Source organism: Somniosus microcephalus, chromosome 5, assembly GCF_052327205.1.
Source record: "Somniosus microcephalus isolate GS21.2 chromosome 5, FLI_Smic_1.0, whole genome shotgun sequence".
NCBI lineage: Eukaryota > Metazoa > Chordata > Chondrichthyes > Squaliformes > Somniosidae > Somniosus > Somniosus microcephalus.
The window spans coordinates 320,935,589-320,956,002 of NC_140991.1; the positions used below are offsets into that span (position 1 = coordinate 320,935,589).

Consider the following 20,414-nt stretch of genomic DNA (forward strand, 5'->3'; position numbering starts at 1 on the left):
AAAGCAATAATCTTGAGGATTGGGAGCAGTTTAGGATTCAACAAAAGGGATTAATTAAGAAGGGGAAAATAGAATATGAGAGTAAGCTTTCAGGGAACATAAAAACTGACTGTAAAAGCTTTTATAGATATGTGAAGAGAAAAAGATTGGTGAAGTCAAGCGTAGGTCCCTTGCAGTCAGAATCAGGGGAATTTATAATAGGGAACAAAGAAATGGGAGACCAACTAAATACATATTTTGGTTCTGTCTTCACAAAGGAGGACACAAATAACCTCCCAGAGATGTCGGGGAACATAGGGTCTGATGAAAGGGAGGAACTGAAAGAAATCAGTATTTGTAGGGAAATGGTGTTAGGGAAATTGATGGGATTGAAGGCCGATAAATCCCCAGGGCCTGATAATCTACATCTTAGGGTATTTAAGGAAGTGGCCCTAGAAATAGTAGATGCATTGCTGATCATCTTCCAACATTCGATGGAATCTGGAACAGTACCCATGATTGGAGGGTAGCTAATGTTACCCCACTATTCAAAAAATGTGGTAGAGAGAAAACGGGGAATTATAGACCAGTAAGCCTGACATCGGTAGTGGGGAAAATGCTAGAGTCCATTATAAAAGATGTAATAGCAGAGCACTTGGAAAACAGTGACAGGATCGGACAAAGTCAACATGGATTCACAAAAGGTAAATCGTGCTTGACTAATCTACTGGAATTTTTTGAGGATGTAACTGGTAAAATAGCTAAGGGAGAACCAGTGGATGTGGTGTATCTGGACTTTCAGAAGGTCTTCGATAAGGTCCCGCATAAGAGATTAGCGTGTAAAGTTAAGGCACATGGGATTGGGGGCAAGGTATTAACTTGGATAGAGAACTGGTTGGCAGACAGAAAGCAAAGAGTTGGAATAAACGGGTCTTTTTCCGAATGGCAGGCAGTGACTAGTGGGGTACCGCAGGGATCGGTCCTTGGACCCCAGCTATTCACAATATTTATAAATGATCTGGACAAGGGAACTAGATGTAATATCTCCAAATTTGCAGACGACACAAAGCTGGGTGGGCGTGTGTGCTGTGAGGAGGATGTCGAGAAACTCCAGGATGGTTTGGACATGTTGGGTGATTGGGCAGAAACATGGCAGATGCAATATAACGTGGATAAATGTGAGGTTATCCACTTTGGTGGCAAAAACAGGAAGGCAGATTATTATCTAAATGGCAATAGATTGGGAGAAGGGGAAGTGCAACGAGACCTGGGTGTCCTTGTGCACCAGTCACTGAAGGTAAGCATGCAGGTGCAGCAGGCGGTTAAGAAGGCAAATGGTATGTTGGCCTTCGTAGCGAGAGGGTTCGAGTACAGGAACAAGGATGTCTTGCTGCAGTTGTACAGGGTGTTGGTGAGACCACACCTTGGAGTATTGTGTGCAGTTTTGGTCGCCTTATTTGAGGAAGGATGCTCTTGCCATGGAAGGAGTTCTGCGAAGATTCACCAGGCTGATACCTGGGATGGCAGGAATGACGTATGAGGAGAGATTGGGTCGATTGGACTTGTACTCGCTGGAGTTTAGAAGAATGAGAGGTGATCTCATTGAAACTTATAAAAGTCTGACAGGACTGGACAGACTAGATGCAGGAAGGATGTTCCCGATGGTTGGGGAGTCCAGAACCAGGGGTCACAGTCTAAGGATAAGGGGTAAGCCATTTAGGACAGAAATGAGGAGGAATTTCTTCACCCAGAGAGTGGTGAACCTGTGGAACTCTCTGCCACAGAAGGCGGTGGAGGCCAGTTCATTAAATATATTCAAGAAGGATTTGGATATATTTCTTAAGGCTAAAGGGATCAAGGGGTATGGGGAGAAAGCAGGGACTGGGTACTGAATTTGGATGATCAGCCATGATCGCATTGAATGGTGGAGCAGGCTCAAGGGGCCGAATGGCCTACTCCTGCTCCTATCTTCTATGTTTCTATGTTTCTATGAGATCCAAGAGCGAGGGAGACCCCGAGAGCAAGGGAGACCCCGAGAGCAAGGGAGACCCCGAGAGCGAGAGAGACCCCGAGAGCGAGAGAGACCCCGAGAGCGAGGGAGCCCCGAGAGCGAGAGAGACTGCAAGAGTGAGGGAGCCCCGAGAGCAATATCGGTGCAGTGAACAATGGCCTGGACCCAGGGAAATCCTGCAATCTGTGCAAACTCCAGACCCTTATCCTGTTACATAGAAACATAGAAGATAGGAGCAGGAGTAGGCCATTCAGCCCCTCGAGCCTGTTGCTTCCAGTTATCCATGGGGAAAAGTGATGAAAATGCTATGCTCTAACAAACAAGGCATCGGTCACCTGTGTGCTCCAGCACGGACTGCAGGTTGACTGACCTCACTGATAGCCGCTGTGGCAGTTTTGGAAAGGACTCGAAGCAATGAAGTTGAGGGGTGCAGTGGCCTTAATTGCAATCGGCAATGCTGCACTAGTTGTGGCAATCAATTTCAGGTCTTCTCATAGAGTGTGACACAACACTGTGACAGCCTCCCAGAGCCATCAGTCCAACACTCAGTTTGATTTCTTACTGTTGAAAGTTTGTAAATTGTATTTTACTTCAAATTCCTTTCCTATTGCAAGCATTGAATATCACCATAAACAGCCCGCCACGTCATCCTTATCACTCAGACTTTATAAATAGCTTTAAGGCAGCCCTCAAGCCAATCTTTAACAATGAAAATTAGTAATTTTGGCAAATTCAAGATGTTCACTCAGGACAATCTATCACATCAATCACATTCAATCCTTCCATCAACAGGTCCAATCCGGGTCCTCTGAGATGAACAAAAGGTGGACAAACTGCGTTTTGTGTTTCTGCCGATTCAGGTGAACCAAATGGAAAGGTGCGTTCATGGCTGTAATCTTCAATTCCAGTTCTTCTGTTCCTTCTCAAAGTACGGTGAGTTTTGTGTATGTTTATCACAGATTTTCTTATGGCTCAAAGCAAAACACCGCTGCAAATGACCCAACACCAGATTATAATTCCGACTGCTGCATCTTAAGCAGAATTGACGGAAATCACAGGAATCAGGTTTTACACGTGACATATACACCAGAGGCTTTTTCTCCAGAAAACTGTAGCTTGTGCCTTGAGCTAAGGTTACTGCAAAAAAGCCCAGGGAATTCGAAGAACAGAACAGTTACAGTTGTTGATTCATTAAACCCTTTCCCTGCACACTGTTCACTGAAATCAGCTCATTAAAACATATCCCAAGTGAATCTGTCTTATTTCAAGGCCCATAACTATGCCAGACTACCCATAAGCAATGGCAAGGGAAATTAGATAGTTTACTAAATAAAGGATAAGATACTTGCAATTCTAGAGCAGAATGAGTTAGAATGTGCACTAAAATCCTGAAAATGCCCTCATCTCTGTGAGACTAGTCTGCATGAGATCAGTGATGTTGGGAGCACAGCAGCATGCCAATGGAGTTGCCATCAAATTTGTACACATGAAATAGTCGGTTGTATTAATAACTATAGTTTTTTGGCTACCTCATTTACCAAGACAGTGATATTTTTACCATTCGAGATGTCGGATTCCTTATTCAATACATGTACAAGATAGAAACCGCGTTACTATAGAAACCCTGGAAAATGATGAACTGATTTTCACCATCAACCCTTGAGCTCTCTTCCACTCCCAGAGATGCCAACTTGACATCTTTAATAAGGGAACTTCTAAGCTTTTCAGCAAAATCTGTCAGTCTGAATTTTCTCCAAGTTTTCAAAACTCGTTATTCTGGAAACTCATTGAAACGGCGAGAAAACTTGTTCAGGCAAAATGTTATTGAAACATTTGGAGTCGCCTGTTACACATGGCAAGTCAGCATTGCTGCAATCTTGACTACCGTGCTCCTTATTAACACCTTAACATTAGTGTAATAACAGCAGGGTCGCCCTGAGTCAGAACTCAATAATCTACAGGGTCAGAGGGAGAAAGGCGTTTAACTGATTTAGGGGGCAGCTGTGGAGAATGGAAGTTTGTAATAACAATGAGCTCAATATAAAGCCCCCCCACACTGGGTAGGAGAGGGTCGGGGTGGGGGTTATAAAGTGAAATCCGCGTAACCCGAGCCCATCCCGCCGCTCGCACACCCACCGCTATTTTTACTCTGCCGGATATTGGGCCGTCCAAGTGTAATTAACATATTTAAATCGGGCTCCTGCACTGCAATTGGGAGCCCAATTTGAAATTAAAAAAGAAAGACAGACTTGCATTTCTATAGCGCCTATTCACGACCACCGGACGTCCCAAAGTGCTTTACAGCCAATGAAGTACTTTCTGAAGTGTAGTCACTATTGTAATGTAGGAAACACAGCAGCCAATTTGCGCACAGCAAGCTCCCACAAACAGCAATGTGATAATTACCTGATTATCTGTTTTAGTGATGTTGATTTAGGGATAAATATTAGCCCCAGGACACCGGGGAGAATTCCCCTGCTCTTCTTCAAAAAAGTGCCATGGGATCTTTTACGTCCACCTGAGAGAGCAGATGGGGCCTCGGTTTAATGTCTCATCCGAAAGATGTCACCTCTGACAGTGCAGCACTCCCTCAGTACTGCACTGGGAGTGTCAGCTTAGCTTTATATGCTCAAAGTCCCAGGAGTGGGACTTGAACCCACAAGCTTCTGAGTCACAGGCAAGTGTGCTGCCCACTGAGCCATGGCTGACATTATTAACTCGTGTTGGACGAGTTTTCCGGGGGTCGGGAAACCCGGCAGTGAAACAGAGGCGGGAGCCACCGGTTCCACAAGGTAAGTGGCTGTTTCAGCACTGCTTGTGGGCCAGGAGGAGCAGGAGTGCTTCTCCCAGGTCCCTCAAGGAAGTCTTTGGCCTCCCCCAGCTCCGATCTCCAGCCTTCGCCCACCCCACAGCCAGCCCTACTGATCGCAGGCCTCCCACACCCTCAGATTGTTGGTCGGGCTGTCCAGTTGACCAGTTGTCAGGTGGGAGGCGGAGCTACAAGGTGGTAATGAAGCCCTGTCCCAAAGATCAGCAGGACCTCCACGTCCCCTGGACTTGCCAGGTTCCTCGGCTGTGTTCGGCCTCACACGCACCCTCCCCTGTGGCCTATGGACTAGGACCACTGCTTTTCTTGATGTATATTAACGACTTGGACATGGGAGTACGGGGCACAACTTCAAAATTTACAGATGATTCAAAACTTGGAAGTATAGTGAACAGCGAGGAGGAGAGTGATAGACTTCAAGAGGACATAGACAGGCTGGTGAAATGTGTGGACACGTGGCAGATGAAATTTAACGCAGAAAAGTGTGAAGTGATACATTTTGGTAGAAAGAATGAGGAGAGGAAATATAAACTAAAGGGTACAATCCTAAAGTGGGTGCATGAACAGAGAGACCTGGGGGTATATGGGCACAAATCGTTGAAGGTGGCAGGGCAGGTTGAGAAAGTAGTTAAAAAACCTTACGGGATCCTGGGCTTCGTAAATAGAGGCATAGAGTACAAAAGTGGGGAAATTATGATGAACCTGTATAAAACACTGGTTCGGCCCCAACTGGAGTATTGTGTCCAATTCTGGGCACCGCACTTTAGGAAGGATGTGAAGGCCTTAGAGAGGGTGCAGAAAAGATTTACGAGAATGATTCCAGGGATGAGGGACTTCAGTTACGTGGATAGACTGGAGAAGCTGGGGTTGTTCTCCTTGGAGCAGAGAAGGTTGAGAGGAGATTTGATGGAGGTGTTCAAAATCATGAGGGGTCTAGACAGAGTAGATAGAGAGAAACTGTTCCCATTGGCAGAAGGGTCGAGAACCAGAGGACACAGATTTAAGGTGATTGGCAGAAGAACCAAAGGCGACATGAGGAAAAACTTTTTCGCGCCTGAGAGGGTGGTGGAGGCAGACTCAATCGTGGCTTTTAAAAGGGAATTGGATAAGTACCTGAAGGAAAAAAATTTGCAGGGCTACAGGGAAAGGGTGGGGGAGTGGGACTCGCTGAAGTGTTCTTGCAGAGAGCTGGTACAGGCTCGACGGGCCGAATGGCCTCCTTCCGTGCTGTAACCATTCCACAGCAGCAGAGGAGGAAAGCCTGTTTTACTCAGCAAGCTCTTCCCGAATGAATTGCCGCGGTGCTGAAGAGGCTTGTTGCTTGATCGAGAGCGGCGGGGGGCCACAGAGGCAACATGTTACCAAATATACGTTTCATAGCTTCTCGTGGCTGGGCGCGCTTCCTGTCCCCAATAGCCTTATTTCTTGTGTCACAAATTTTCAGTCACTATTTCAGCATTAATAATGGAATACCTTATGTCAACATTTCTGTCACGCTTTATCATGGTGAAGCCCGACGTCAACCTTTGACTGTCACACTTCTTCAGTGTAGTTGCAGGGCTCCAACCATGATGTGATCTTCTTCTTCTTAGGCAGTCACTCGGAACCGAGGATGACTTGCTTCCACATTCTCAGGTGACTGATGAGTCCAATGCGGGACCTACAGTCTCCGTCACAGGTGGGGCAGACGGTGGTTGAAGGGGCGGGTGGGTGGGGTGCTTGGGTTGACGTGCGCTCCTTGCGCTGCCTGCACTTGGCTTCCGCTTGATCCCGGCGAAGAGACTCGAGGTGTTCAGTGCCTTCCCGATGCTTCTCCTCTACTTTGTGCGGTCTTGGGCCAGGGATTCCCAGGTGTCGGTGGGGATGTTACACTTTTTCAAGGAGGCTTTGAGGGTGTCCTTGAAGCGTTTCCTCTGCCGACCTGGGGCTCTCTTGCCGTGCCGGAGCTCCGAGTAGAGCGCTTGTTTTGGGAGTCTCGTATCGGGCATGCGGACAATGTGACCCGTCCATCGGAGCTGATCGAGCGTGGTCAAAGCTTCGATGCTGGGGATGTTGACCTGAGCGAGAACGCTGACGTTGGTGCGCCTATCCTGTCAATGGATTTGCAGGATCTTGCAGAGGCAGCGTTGGTGGTACCTCTCCAGTGCTTTGAGGTGCCTGCTGTACATGGTCCATGTCTCTGAAGCATACAGCAGGGCGGGTATCATTACTGCTCTGTAGACCATGAGCTTGGTGCCGGGTTTGAGGTCCTGGTCTTCAAACACTCAGGCGACCGAAGGCTGCACTGGCACACTTGCACCAGCCTAGCTATAGCACTGCTAACTCAAGCCTTTGTATTTGCAATGCTAAATGTGAGTGAAATCATCTTGCAATTTATAAATATAATAATAAGAATTGTCGGCCCACTACAATACCTTTTCAATTATATTTTCTCTATCCCTGCCATTGTGATTTTGGCTCCAGTCCCCAGGGAATGTATAGGCCCAAGCCTTTATCTCTTGGCCGCGCTCCGGACTCTGCCCCCTGACCTCACAGCTCCATGGCTTTGCTGTTGGCCGCACTACACTGCTACAGTTTAAAATGCTGGTCCCACCCAGAAATATCCTTCCCGCGTCCTGGAGGCTCCATCTGAAGACCTGCCTGTCCTCAGTCCCTCACCCAGTGGCTCCACCCCACATGGTAACCTGCTGAATTTAACATGCGAGCCCCACTTCAGTCTGAGCTGGTCCCTGCCCACTGTCCAGCTCTGTTGCTGCAGCCCTGGCTGTTAGGAAATCCCCTGCCAAGAGGAATTGCCCCACACCCTGTGCACTACTCCAGGATGCTTCGTTTCTCTATCATCATCTGTCTCCTTGAAGCCCTCTCCTCCGCCCCCTTCGCCCTCAAGTCAACAACAACAACAACTTGTATTTATACAGCGTGTTTAACGCAGTAAAACGTCCCAAGATGCTTCACGGGAGTGTCAATCAGACAAAATTCAACACCGAGGCACATAAGGAGATATTCGGGCAGGTGACCAAAAGCTGGGTCACAGAGGTCGGTTTTAAGGAGCGTCTTAAAGGAGGAGAGAGAGGCGGAGAGGTTTAGGGAGGGTATTACGCAAGAGGCCAGAATTAGAGGCACGTAGATATCTCGGAGGGTTGTGGGGCTGGAGGAGATTACAGAGATAGGGAGGGGCGAGGCCATGGGAGGATTTGAAAACAAGGATGAGAATTTTAAAATCGAAGCATTGCCGGACCGGGAGCCAATGTAGGTCAGTGAGCACAGGGGGTGATGGGTGAATGGGACTGGGTGCGAGTTAGGACACGGGGCAGTGAGCACAGGGGGTGATGGGTGAACGGGACTGGGTGTGAGTTAGGACACGGGGCAGTGAGCACAGGGGGTGATGGGTGAACGGGACTGGGTGTGAGTTAGGACACGGGGCAGCGAGCACAGGGGGTGATGGGTGAACGGGACTTGGTGTGAGTTAGGACACGGGGCAGTGAGCACAGGGGGTGATGGGTGAACGGGACTTGGTGCGAGTTAGGACACGGGGCAGTGAGCACAGGGGGTGATGGGTGAACGGGACTTGGTGCGAGTTAGGACACGGGGCAGTGAGCACAGGGGGCGATGGGTGAGCGGGACTGGGTGTGAGTTAGGACACGGGGCAGTGAGCACAGGGGGTGATGGGTGAACGGGACTTGGTGCGAGTTAGGACACGGGCAGCAGCAGGGTTTTGAATGAGCTCAGGTTTATACAGGAAAGACAAAGAGAAAATGCAACACAAAGACAGGTAAGGGAGCGACCACCTGCTCCAACTTATCCTGTGCCCTGCCACGGGAGATTGACGAGTATTAAAAAATATGTTAATAAGGCAGCCATTTTTTAGCAATATTGAGAAGAACTTTTGCAGTTAACAAATTAGATTGGGGATATATTTCAATAAAGCCCTAGAGGCAATTAGTTCAAAGTTTCGTAAGCTTTTAGCAACATAGAGTCACAGAGTTATACAGCACAGAAAGAGGCCCTTCGGCCCATCATGTCCGCGCCGGCCATCAAGCCCTGTCTATTCTAATACCATTTTCCAGCACTTGGTCCGTAGCCTTGTATGCTATGGCATTTCAAGTGCTCATCCAAATGCTTCTTGAATGTTGTGAGGGTTCCTGCCTCTACCACCCTTTCAGACAGTGAGTTCCAGATTCCAACCACCCTCTGGGTGAAAAAGTTTTTCCTCAAATCCCCACTAAACCTCCTGCCCCTTACCTTGAAACTATGCCCCCTGGTTATTGACCCCTCTACTAAGGGGAAAAGTTCCTTTCTATCGACCCTATAATTTTGTACACCTCAATCAAGTCCCCCCTCAGCCTTCTCTGCTCTAAGGAAAACAATCCCAGCCTGTCCAGTCTCTCTTCATAGCTGAAGCGCTCCAGCCCAGGTAACATCCTGGTGAATCTCCTCTGCACCATCTCCAATGCAATCACATCCTTCCTATAGTGTGATGACCAGAACTGCACACAGTATTCCAGCTGTGGCCTAACTAGCATTTTGTACAGCTCCATCATAACCTCCCTGCTCTTATATTCTATGCCTCGGCTAATGAAGGCAAGTATCCCATATGCATTTTTAACCACCTTATCTACCTGTCCTGCTGCCTTCCGGGATCTATGTACATGCACACCAAGGTCCCTCTGATCCTCTGTCCTTCCTAGGGTCCTACCATTCATTGTGTATTCCCTTGCCTTGTTAGTCCTCCCAAAATGCATCACCTCACATCTTTGATCTACTGCGCTAACATGAGAATCAGGGGGAAAACTCTCCACTGGTTGGAGTCATACCTAGCACAAAGGAAGATGGTTGTGGTGGTTGAAGGTCAATCATCACAGCCACAGGACATCGCTGCAGGAGTTCCTCAGGGCAGTGTCCTAGGTCCAACCATCTTCAGCTGCTTCATCAATGAACTTCCCTCCAACACAAGGTCAGAAGTGGGGATGTTCGCTGATGACTGCACAGTGTTCAGCGCCATTCACAACTCCTCAGATAATGAAGCAGTCCATGCCCGCATGCAGCAAGACCTGGACGACATTCAGGCTTGGGCTGATAAGTGGCAGGTAACATTCGCGCCACACAAGTGCCAGGCAATGACTATCTCCAACAAGCGAGAGTCTAACCACCGCCCCTTGACATTCAACGGCATTACCATCGCCGAATCCCCAACCATCAACATCCTGGGGGTCACCATTGACTAGAAACTTAACTGGACCAGCCACATAAATACTGTGGCTATAAGAGCAGGTCAGAGGCTGGGTATTCTGTGGAGAGTGTCTCACCTCCTGATTCCCCAAAGCCTTTCCACCAGCTACAAGGCACAAGTCAGGAGTGTGATGGAATACTCTCCACTTGCCTGGATGAGTGCAGCTCCAACAACATTCAAGAAGCTCGACACCATCCAGGACAAAGCAGCCCGTTTGATTGGCACCCCATCCACCACCTTAAACATTCACTCCCTCCGCCACCAGCGCACCGTGGCTGCAGTGTGTACCATCTACAAGATGCACTGCAGCAACTCGCCAAGGCTCCTTCGGCAACACCTCCCACACCCGCGACCTCTACCACCTAGAAGGACAAGGGCAGCAGGCGCATGGGAACACCACCACCTCCAAGTTCCCCTCCAAGTCACATACCATCCTGACTTAGAAGTATATCGCCGATCCTTCATCGTCACTGGGTCAAAGTCCTGGAACTCCCTCCCTAACAGCACTGTGGGAGTACCTTCACCACACGGACTGCAGCGGTTCAAGAAGGCGGCTCACCACCACCTTCTCGAGGGCTAATAGGGATGGGCAATAAATGCTGGCCTTGCCAGCGACACCCACATCCCAGGAACGAATTTTAAAAAAACATGCCTCTGTAAAAAGCTACTAGTGGCAGATCAAATAATCTCCAAACATGGACAACCGCCCGGATATGAAACAAGTCCCACTCTGTGCAATTATTCTACGCTGTTCCATCAGGAAGCTAGAGATCAAACGAGATCAATTCAAACATTCCACAGCTAGCATTTCATGGATGGTTGTCAACCCTAAGCAAAGGGGGAGGCTGGGGATAATCGGCACCTACCTGGCCTGATGACAGACGGTGCAGAGCCAGGCTTTCTCCTTCTTGCTGTACGCTCGGCAGCTCCGGCAGATGTTGAACTTGCAGTCGACACAAGGCCGCTTGGTGTTGATGAGAAAGGTGAATGGGTTACAGCAGCGGATGCAGCAGTTCTCATTGAACTTCTCCTGCTTGGAAAGGATCGAGCGCTTGTTGCCTTCCTCATTCAGTTTCTGCTTCAGTTCACTGAAAAACAGAAGTAGTCGTTCCAACTCAATTAGACCATTTAGTTCAGCAAACATTACGGAAGTATCTTCCCAAAGGATCTCGCCAATATTAGTTATTCCCAATTTTATTTTTGAAAACGGAAACAGATAATGCTGGAAACACTCTGCAGGTCGGGCAGCATTGGCGGAATAGCGTTTCAGGTCGCTAATCTTTGTCCTGGTATTCCTTTTATTTGGATTAATTAATAGGTGTTACTTTATACGAGTAGTTTGAATGATCTTTTGTGTTGCTTAGAAGTTCCTGTGTGATGAGGTATAGCTAGAAAAAAAGCCTCTTGTCACATATCGCGACCTTTCTGCTTATTTAGCAGCTGGTTATTTTTGGATTATATAACTGATTTATATTCTATATAACTCACTGCCCCATAGAAAATGTTTCTTTTGTTCAAAAATATACAAGGGATGTCAGCAACATCGGAACAGGAGGAGGCCATTCAGCCCCTCGGGCCTGTTCCGCCATTCAATGAGATCATGGCTGATCTGCGATCCAACTCCAATCCCCACCTTTGCCCCATATCCCTTCATACCTTTGGTTAACAGAAAGCTATCAATCTCCGATTTAAAATTAACAATTGATCTAGCATCAACTGTTGTTAGCAGAGAGAGTTCCAAACTTCTACCAGCCTTACAAAAGCAAAATACTGCGGATGCTGGAAATCTGAAATAAAAACAGAAAATGCAGGAAATACTCAGTAGGCCAGGCAGCATCCGTGGAGAGAGAAACAGAGTTAACGTTTCAGGTCGATGATTCTTTGTCAGAACTGGAAAAAGTTGGAGATGTAACAGGTTTTTAAGCAGGTGTCGGGGCAGGGAAAGGGGGAAGGGGGGAAAGAACAAAAGGGAAGGTCTGCGATAGGATTCCTATCCATCCTATCAATATCATCCTAACAATTCAAGTAACAGTGTCCTGTTAGCATTTTGATATAAATAAAACATTGAATGAAAATATGTTTGAAAGCTGCTGGAAGTTTTAGGCATCAAGAAGCATGAGACTTGTGAAGTTCACCCTTGACCGCACTCTGAGGCATCTGCGACTTTTTCTAAGACTAAAGGTTCTCCTGCAGCATTGTACAAGGTGAGGTCGAACATGCTTTACAATGATCGGGGTGTTCTACAACTTAACTTGCAGACTTGTGTTCTTTTGCTTCTAAGGTTGTCTCCCATACCCGCGACCTCTTCCACCTAGAAGGACAAGGGCAGCAGGCGCATGGGAACACCACCACCTCCAAGTTCCTCTCCAAGTCACACACCATCCTGGCTTGGAAATATATCGGCCGATCCTTCATCATCGCTGGGTCAAAATCCGGGAACTCCCTCCCTAACAGCACTGTGGGAGCACCTTCACCACACGGACTGCAGCGGTTCAAGGCGGCGGCTCACCACCACCTTCTCAAGGGCAATTAGGGACGGGCAATAAATGCTGGCCTTGCCAGCGATGCCCACATCCCAGAAATGAATAAAAAGAAAGCCGGATGGTCTGCCATTTTATTATGCGAGCAATATTAGACAATGTAATGCACAATATAATATATTATGTACAATCTATTATTTTGTTGCTGCAATAAAGTGTGACATATTGAACTGTGACATGCAGAGTATGATGAAAACATCATGGTAGATGCAAGACTTAATAGCTCAGTCTATCTCCCTCCATATCGCTCTATATGATGTGTCTTTCTCCCTCTCTATATATATGATGTGTCTATCTCCCTCTCTCTCTCTATATGATGTGTCGATCTCCCTCTCTCTCTCTATATGATGTGTCTATCTCCCTCTCTCTCTATATATGATGTGTCTATCTCCCTCTCTCTATATATGATGTGTCTATCTCCCTCTCTCTATATATATGATGTGTCTATCTCCCTCTCTCTATATGATGTGTCTATCTCCCTCTCTCTATATATGATGTGTCTATCTCCCTCTCTCTCTCTATATGATGTGTCTATCTCCCTCTCTCTCTATATATGATGTGTCTATCTCCCTCTCTCTATATATGATGTGTCTAACTCCCTCTCTCTATATATGATATGTCTATCTCCCTCTCTCTATATATATGATGCGTCTATCTCCCTCTCTCTCTATATATGATGTGTCTATCTCCCTCTCTCTATATATATGTGTCTATCTCCCTCTCTCTCTATATATGATGTGTCTATCTCCCTCTCTCTCTATATATGATGTGTCTATCTCCCTCTCTCTATATATATGTGTCTATCTCCCTCTCTCTCTATATATGATGTGTCTATCTCCCTCTCTCTCTATATATGATGTGTCTATCTCCCTCTCTCTATATGATGTGTCTATCTCCCTCTCTATATATATATATGATGTGTCTATCTCCCTCTCTCTCTATATATGATGTGTCTATCTCCCTCTCTCTCTATATATGATGTGTCTATCTCCCTCTCTCTCTCTCCATATGATGAGTCTAACTCCCTCTCTCTCTCTATATGATGTGTCTATCTCCCTCTCTCTCTCTTTATGATGTGTCGATCTCCCTCTCTCTCTCTATATGATGTGTCTATCTCCCTCTCTCTCTCCATATGATGTGTCTATCTCCCTCTCTCTATATATGATGTGTCTAACTCCCTCTCTCTATATATATGATGTGTCTATCTCCCTCTCTCTATATATATCATGTGTCTATCTCCCTCTCTCTCTATATATGATGTGTCGATCTCCCTCTCTCTCTATATATGATGTGTCTATGTCCCTCTCTCTCTCGATATGATGTGTCTATCTCCCTCTCTCTCTATATATGATGTGTCTATGTCCCTCTCTATATATGATGTGTCTATCTCCCTCTCTCTCTATATATGATGTGTCTATCTCCCTCTCTCTCTATATATGATGTGTCTATCTCCCTCTCTATATGATGTGTCTATCTCCCCCTCTCCATATATGATGTGTCTATCTCCCTCTCTCTATATATGATGTGTCTAACTCCCTCTCTCTATATATATGATGTGTCTATGTCCCTCTCTCTCTCTATATGATGTGTCTATCTCCCTCTCTCTCTATATATGATGTGTCTATGTCCCTCTCTATATATGTGTCTATCTCCCTCTCTCTCTATATATGATGTGTCTATCTCCCTCTCTCTCTATATATGATGTGTCTATCTCCCCCTCTCCATATATGATGTGTCTATCTCCCTCTCTCTCTATATGATGTGTCTATCTCCCCCTCTCTCTCTATATGATGTGTCTATCTCCCTCTCTCTCTATATGATGTGTCTATCTCCCTCTCTCTATATATGATGTGTCTATCTCCCTCTCTCTATTTATGATGTGTCTATCTCCCTCTCTATATGATGTGTCGATCTCCCTCTCTCTCTATATATGATGTGTCTATGTCCCTCTCTCTCTCGATATGATGTGTCTATCTCCCTCTCTCTCTATATATGATGTGTCTATGTCCCTCTCTATATATGATGTGTCTATCTCCCTCCCTCTCTCTATATATGATGTGTCTATCTCCCTCTCTCTCTATATATGATGTGTCTATCTCCCTCTCTCTATATATGATGTGTCTATCTCCCGCTCTCCATATATGATGTGTCTATCTCCCTCTCTATATATGATGTGTCTATCTCCCTCTCTCTATATATATGATGTGTCTATCTCCCTCTATATATATGATGTGTCTAACTCCCTCTCTCTCTCTATATGATGTGTCTATCTCCCTCTCTCTCTATATGATGTGTCTATCTCCCTCTCTCTATATATGATGTGTCTATCTCCCTCTCTATATATGATGTGTCTATCTCCCTCTCTCTATTTATGATGTGTCTATCTCCCTCTCTCTATATATGATGTGTCTATCTCCCTCTCTCTCTATATATGATGTGTCTATCTCCCTCTCTCTCTCTATATGATGTGTCTATCTCCCTCTCTCTCTATGTATGATGTGTCTATCTCCCTCTCTCTCTATATATATGATGTGTCTATCTCCCTCTCTCTCTATATATGATGTGTCTATCTCCCTCTCTCTCTCTATATGATGTGTCTATCTCCCTCTCTCTATATATGATGTGTCTATCTCCCTCTCTCTATATATATGATGTGTCTATCTCCCTCTCTCTATATATGATGTGTCTATCTCCCTCTCTCTCTATATATGATGTGTCTATCTCCCTCTCTCTCTATATGATGGGTCTATCTCCCTCTCTCTCTCTATATGATGTGTCTATCTCCCTCTCTCTATATATGATGTGTCTATCTCCCTCTCTCTATATATGATGTGTCTATCTCCCTCTCTCTATCTATGATGTGTCTATCTCCCTCTCTCTATATATGATGTGTCTATCTCCCTCTCTCTCTATATATGATGTGTCTATCTCCCTCTCTCTATCTATGATGTGTCTATCTCCCTCTCTCTATATATGATGTGTCTATCTCCCTCTCTCTATCTATGATGTGTCTATCTCCCTCTCTCTCTATATGATGTGTCTATCTCCCTCTCTCTCTATATATGATGTGTCTATCTCCCTCTCTATATATGATGTGTCTATCTCCCTCTCTCTATATATGATGTGTCTATCTCCCTCTCTCTATCTATGATGTGTCTATCTCCCTCTCTCTATATATGATGTGTCTATCTCCCTCTCTCTCTATATATGATGTGTCTATCTCCCTCTCTCTATCTATGATGTGTCTATCTCCCTCTCTCTATATATGATGTGTCTATCTCCCTCTCTCTATCTATGATGTGTCTATCTCCCTCTCTCTCTATATGATGTGTCTATCTCCCTCTCTCTCTATATATGATGTGTCTATCTCCCTCTCTATATATGATGTGTCTATCTCCCTCTCTCTATATATGATGTGTCTATCTCCCTCCCTCTCTCTATATATGATGTGTCTATCTCCCTCTCTCTCTCTATATGATGTGTCTATCTCCCTCTCTCTATATATGATGTGTCTATCTCCCTCTCTCTCTATATATGATGTGTCTATCTCCCTCTCTCTATATATGATGTGTCTATCTCCCTCTCTCTCTATATATGATGTGTCTATCTCCCTCTCTCTCTATATATGATGTGTCTATCTCCCTCTCTCTCTATATATGATGTGTCTATCTCCCTCTATATATATGATGTGTCTAACTCCCTCTCTCTCTCGATATGATGTGTCTATCTCCCTCTCTCTCTATATGATGTGTCTATCTCCCTCTCTCTATATATGATGTGTCTATCACCCTCTCTCTATATATGATGTGTCTATCTCCCTCTCTCTATATATGATGTGTCTATCTCCCTCTCTCTATATATGATGTGTCTATCTCCCTCTCTCTATATATGATGTGTCTATCTCCCTCCCTCTCTCTATATATGATGTGTCTATCTCCCTCTCTCTCTATATATGATGTGTCTATCTCCCTCTCTCTCTATATATGATGTGTCTATCTCCCTCTCTCTCTCTATATGATGTGTGTATCTCCCTCTCTCTCTATATGATGTGTCTATCTCCCTCTCTCTATATATGATGTGTCTATCTCCCTCTCTCTCTATATATATGTGTCTATCTCCCTCTCTCTATATATGATGTGTCTATCTCCCTCTCTCTCTATATATGATGTGTCTATCTCCCTCTCTCTCTATATATGATGTGTCTATCTCCCTCTCTCTCTCTATATGATGTGTGTATCTCCCTCTCTCTCTATATGATGTGTCTATCTCCCTCTCTCTATATATGATGTGTCTATCTCTCTCTCTCTATATATGATGTGTCTATCTCCCTCTCTCTATATATGATGTGTCTATCTCCCTCTCTCTATATATGATGTGTCTATCTCCCTCTCTATATATGATGTGTCTATCTCCCTCTCTCTATATATGATGTGTCTATCTCCCTCTCTCTATATATGATGTGTCTATCTCCCTCCCTCTCTCTATATATGATGTGTCTATCTCCCTCTCTCTCTATATATGATGTGTCTATCTCCCTCTCTCTCTATATATGATGTGTCTAACTCCCTCTCTCTCTCTATATGATGTGTCTATCTCCCTCTCTCTCTATATGATGTGTCTAACTCCCTCTCTCTCTCTATATGATGTGTCTATCTCCCTCTCTATATATATGATGGGTCTATCTCCCTCTCTCTATATATGATGGGTCTATCTCCCTCACTCTCTCTCTCTATATATATATAATATGTTCAATGCCAGAGAGGATTGTTCTGGAGCAGTGCTTCATGTGGATGACATTTTGTTGTTGGGTCTGTTGAGGAGTTTGTGGAGAAAAGAATATAATTCAGCAGAGGGTAAAAAAGAAAAAGACTTGCATTTCTCCAGCGCCTCTCACGACCACCGGACGACCCAAAGCGTTTTACAGCCAATGAAGTACTTTTTTGAAGTGTAGTCACTGTTGTAATGTAGGAACCCGGCAGCCAATTTGCTCAAAGCAAGATCCCACAAACAGCAAGGTGATAATGACCAGATCATCTGTTTTTAGTGATGTTGATTGAGGGTTAAATATTGGCCAGGACACCGGGGATAATCCCCTGCTCTTCTTCAAATAGTGCCAGAGGATCTTTTACATTCACCTGAGAGAGCAGAAGGTACCTCGGTTTAACATCTCAATAAAAAAACGGCACTTCCAACAGTGCAGTGCTCCCTCAGTACTGCCCCTCCAACAGTGCAGCGCTCCCTCAGTACTGCCCTCTAACAGTGTGGTGCTCCCTCGGTACTGCCCCTCCTACAGTGCAGCGCTCCCTCAGTACTGCCCCTCCAACAGTGCAGCGCTCCCTCAGTACTGCCCCTCCGACAGTGCAGCGCTCCTTCAGTACTGCCCCTCCAACAGTGCAGTGCTCCCTCAGTACTGCCCCTCCGACAGTGCGGCGCTCCTTCAGTACTGCCCCTCCAACAGTGCAGCGCTCCCTCAGTACTGCCCCTCCGACAGTGCAGCGCTCCCTCAGTACTGCCTCTCCAACAGTGTGGCGCTCCCTCGGTACTGCCCCTCCGACAGTGCGGCGCTCCCTCAGTACTGCCCCTCCGACAGTGCGGCGCTCCCTCAGTACTGCCCCTCTGACAGTGCGGCACTCTCTCAGTACTGCACCTCCGACAGTGCAGCGCTCCCTCAGTACTGCCCCTCCGACAGTGCAGCACTCCCTCAGTACTGCCCCTCCGACAGTGCAGCGCTCCCACAGTACTGCCCCTCCCACAGTGCAGCGCTCCCTCAGTACCGCCCCTCCGACAGTGCGGCGCTCCCTCAGCACTGCCCCTCCGACAGTGCGGCGCTCCCTCAGTACTGACCCTCCAACAGTGCAGCGCTCCCTCAGTACTGACCCTCCAACAGTGCAGCGCTCCCTCAGTACTGCCCCTCCGACAGTGCGGCGCTACCTCAGTACTGCACTGGAGTGTCGGCCTAGATTTTTGTGCTCAAGTCTCTGGAGTGGGACTTGAACCCACAACCTTCTGACTCAGAGGCGAGGGTGCTGCCCACTGAGCCATGGCTGATGTTACAATGTCGTTTTATGGGATTATCATTCAAAGCGCCCACATCTACCATACATGTTGTTTGAATTGATAAATCTACACAGTAAATGTGAGATTAATGTACCTGTTACATCTTAATTGTTTCCCTGTTCCGTGTCAGGCAAAGGCAATTGCCCCAAATTAATGTTTCTTGTTACCTTGTTTCTCAGCTCAGTCACGATTCGATTACCCAGATTTTGCATTAACTCCCACAATAGCTGATGAACTTGGAGCAAGCAATCAATTTGAAGAGATGAAGCCGCTGATTGTGATCAGATGTGAATGGATTTGGATGTTAAACAATTATAGATTTGCTGGAAATCTGCCACCTTCACGAATCGATAAACTGAGGCCCAATCCACTGTTCCGAATTCAAGTGAGAAAAAGGGATAAGATTTCACCGCACTCTCACCGCACAGAGATTGGACTCTCAGGATCAGGTTTGAGGTGTTTGTAAATTCAACCGACTAAAAGTTGAACTTTTGAATAAAACACTTCAATTAATCAGCGAAAAGTTTTCTGCCGTTGTCCTGGAACCTCTGTCAATAAACGATACACATTGGAACAGAATTTATCCATATTAGAAAATAGATTTTAATAAGTGCCACTTCCTGACGACAGCAAAAGGAACTGCACAATGCAGAAGCTCGGTTAGTTTTAACAATAGAGGGTCTTCGCAAAGGACTGTGTTGGGCTCGGAGACTGGGGCATTTATTGGAGGATAAAACACATCAAGGCTCTGAAATTCCACTGGTTTCTCCCGGTGCCTCACATTGGCAGCAGACAAGTGGAAACTGTAATGTATGTAATGTAGGGAGAGAACTACTTTTTACAGCTCTTGTATACTGTAGTACCGGCAGTGACCACACCTGTATATAAACCCTGAGTAGGGATCTGTATATTTAGTTCTAGAGTAACCCTCATTCAGTAAACACCCGTTGATCGTTCCCTGCAGTCTGTTGTCTGATTATTGAAGGACACAACATTAAGATACACGGACATAACATTGGCGACGAGGATGGGATTCGAACCTACCTGCAACTCTGCATCACCTCCCAGGGATTCGCTCCTGAAGAACAGTGGAAGAAGGTCGAGTCCAGAAGCACGGGCGTTGACCACGGGCAACCGCCCAGTCATCCAGCGGAGATTTCAGCATCGCAGGGGAGGCTGTCGAGAGCCAGGCTTGGCTTTCCAGTCACGGTGGTCCAGCGAAACGGGCTGGCAACAGGTGCTGCGCAGACCCTTCCCGGACAGCGGCGGGCTAGAGCCCGACCGAGCTGCACAGAAAAAGGCCGAGCAGCGTCGACGGGGGAGAGAGAGAGGGCAGAGCGCACAGGGCGCAGCCGGTGTTCAGGACCGAGCTGCGTCAACGGGGGAGAGAGACGAGAGAGAGCAGAGCGCAGCCGGTGTTCAAGGGCCGAGCAGCGTCAACGGGGGAGAGAGGCGCGCAAGAAAACGCGAGGCGCTGCCATTGCCACGAGGACCGCAGAGAGCGGTGTTGGCAGCAGCGCAGGAGCAGTGCACGAAACCCACAGGGCGTCGCCACTTGCCACGAGGACCGCCGACAGCGACGTTGGCAGCAGCGCGGGAGACGCCATTTTAAGCCGCAGCGGGGAAGAAAGGAAAGCGAGGGAAACGCTTCACTAAGATTGATCTGGCCCAGGCGTATCTGCAAATGGAGGTAGAAGAAGCATCAAAAAAATACCTCACAATCAACACCCATAAAGGTCTCTACCAATACAACCGGCTGGTATTCGGGGT

The 20,414-nt window shown here is 46.6% G+C and overlaps 1 protein-coding gene across 3 annotated transcripts in view; it reads right to left on the bottom strand.

Annotated features, from left to right (window-relative positions):
• Positions 1-20,414, bottom strand: part of LOC147117917 (rab effector MyRIP-like) — a 604,936-nt gene that overhangs the window by 311,817 nt on the left and 272,705 nt on the right. For all 3 annotated transcript variants that reach the window (XM_085989323.1, XM_085989324.1, XM_085989322.1), the window contains exon 3: positions 10,914-11,135. In XM_085989323.1, the coding sequence (XP_085845449.1) occupies positions 10,914-11,135 (222 nt within the window). The remainder of the gene's footprint in view (positions 1-10,913; positions 11,136-20,414) is intronic.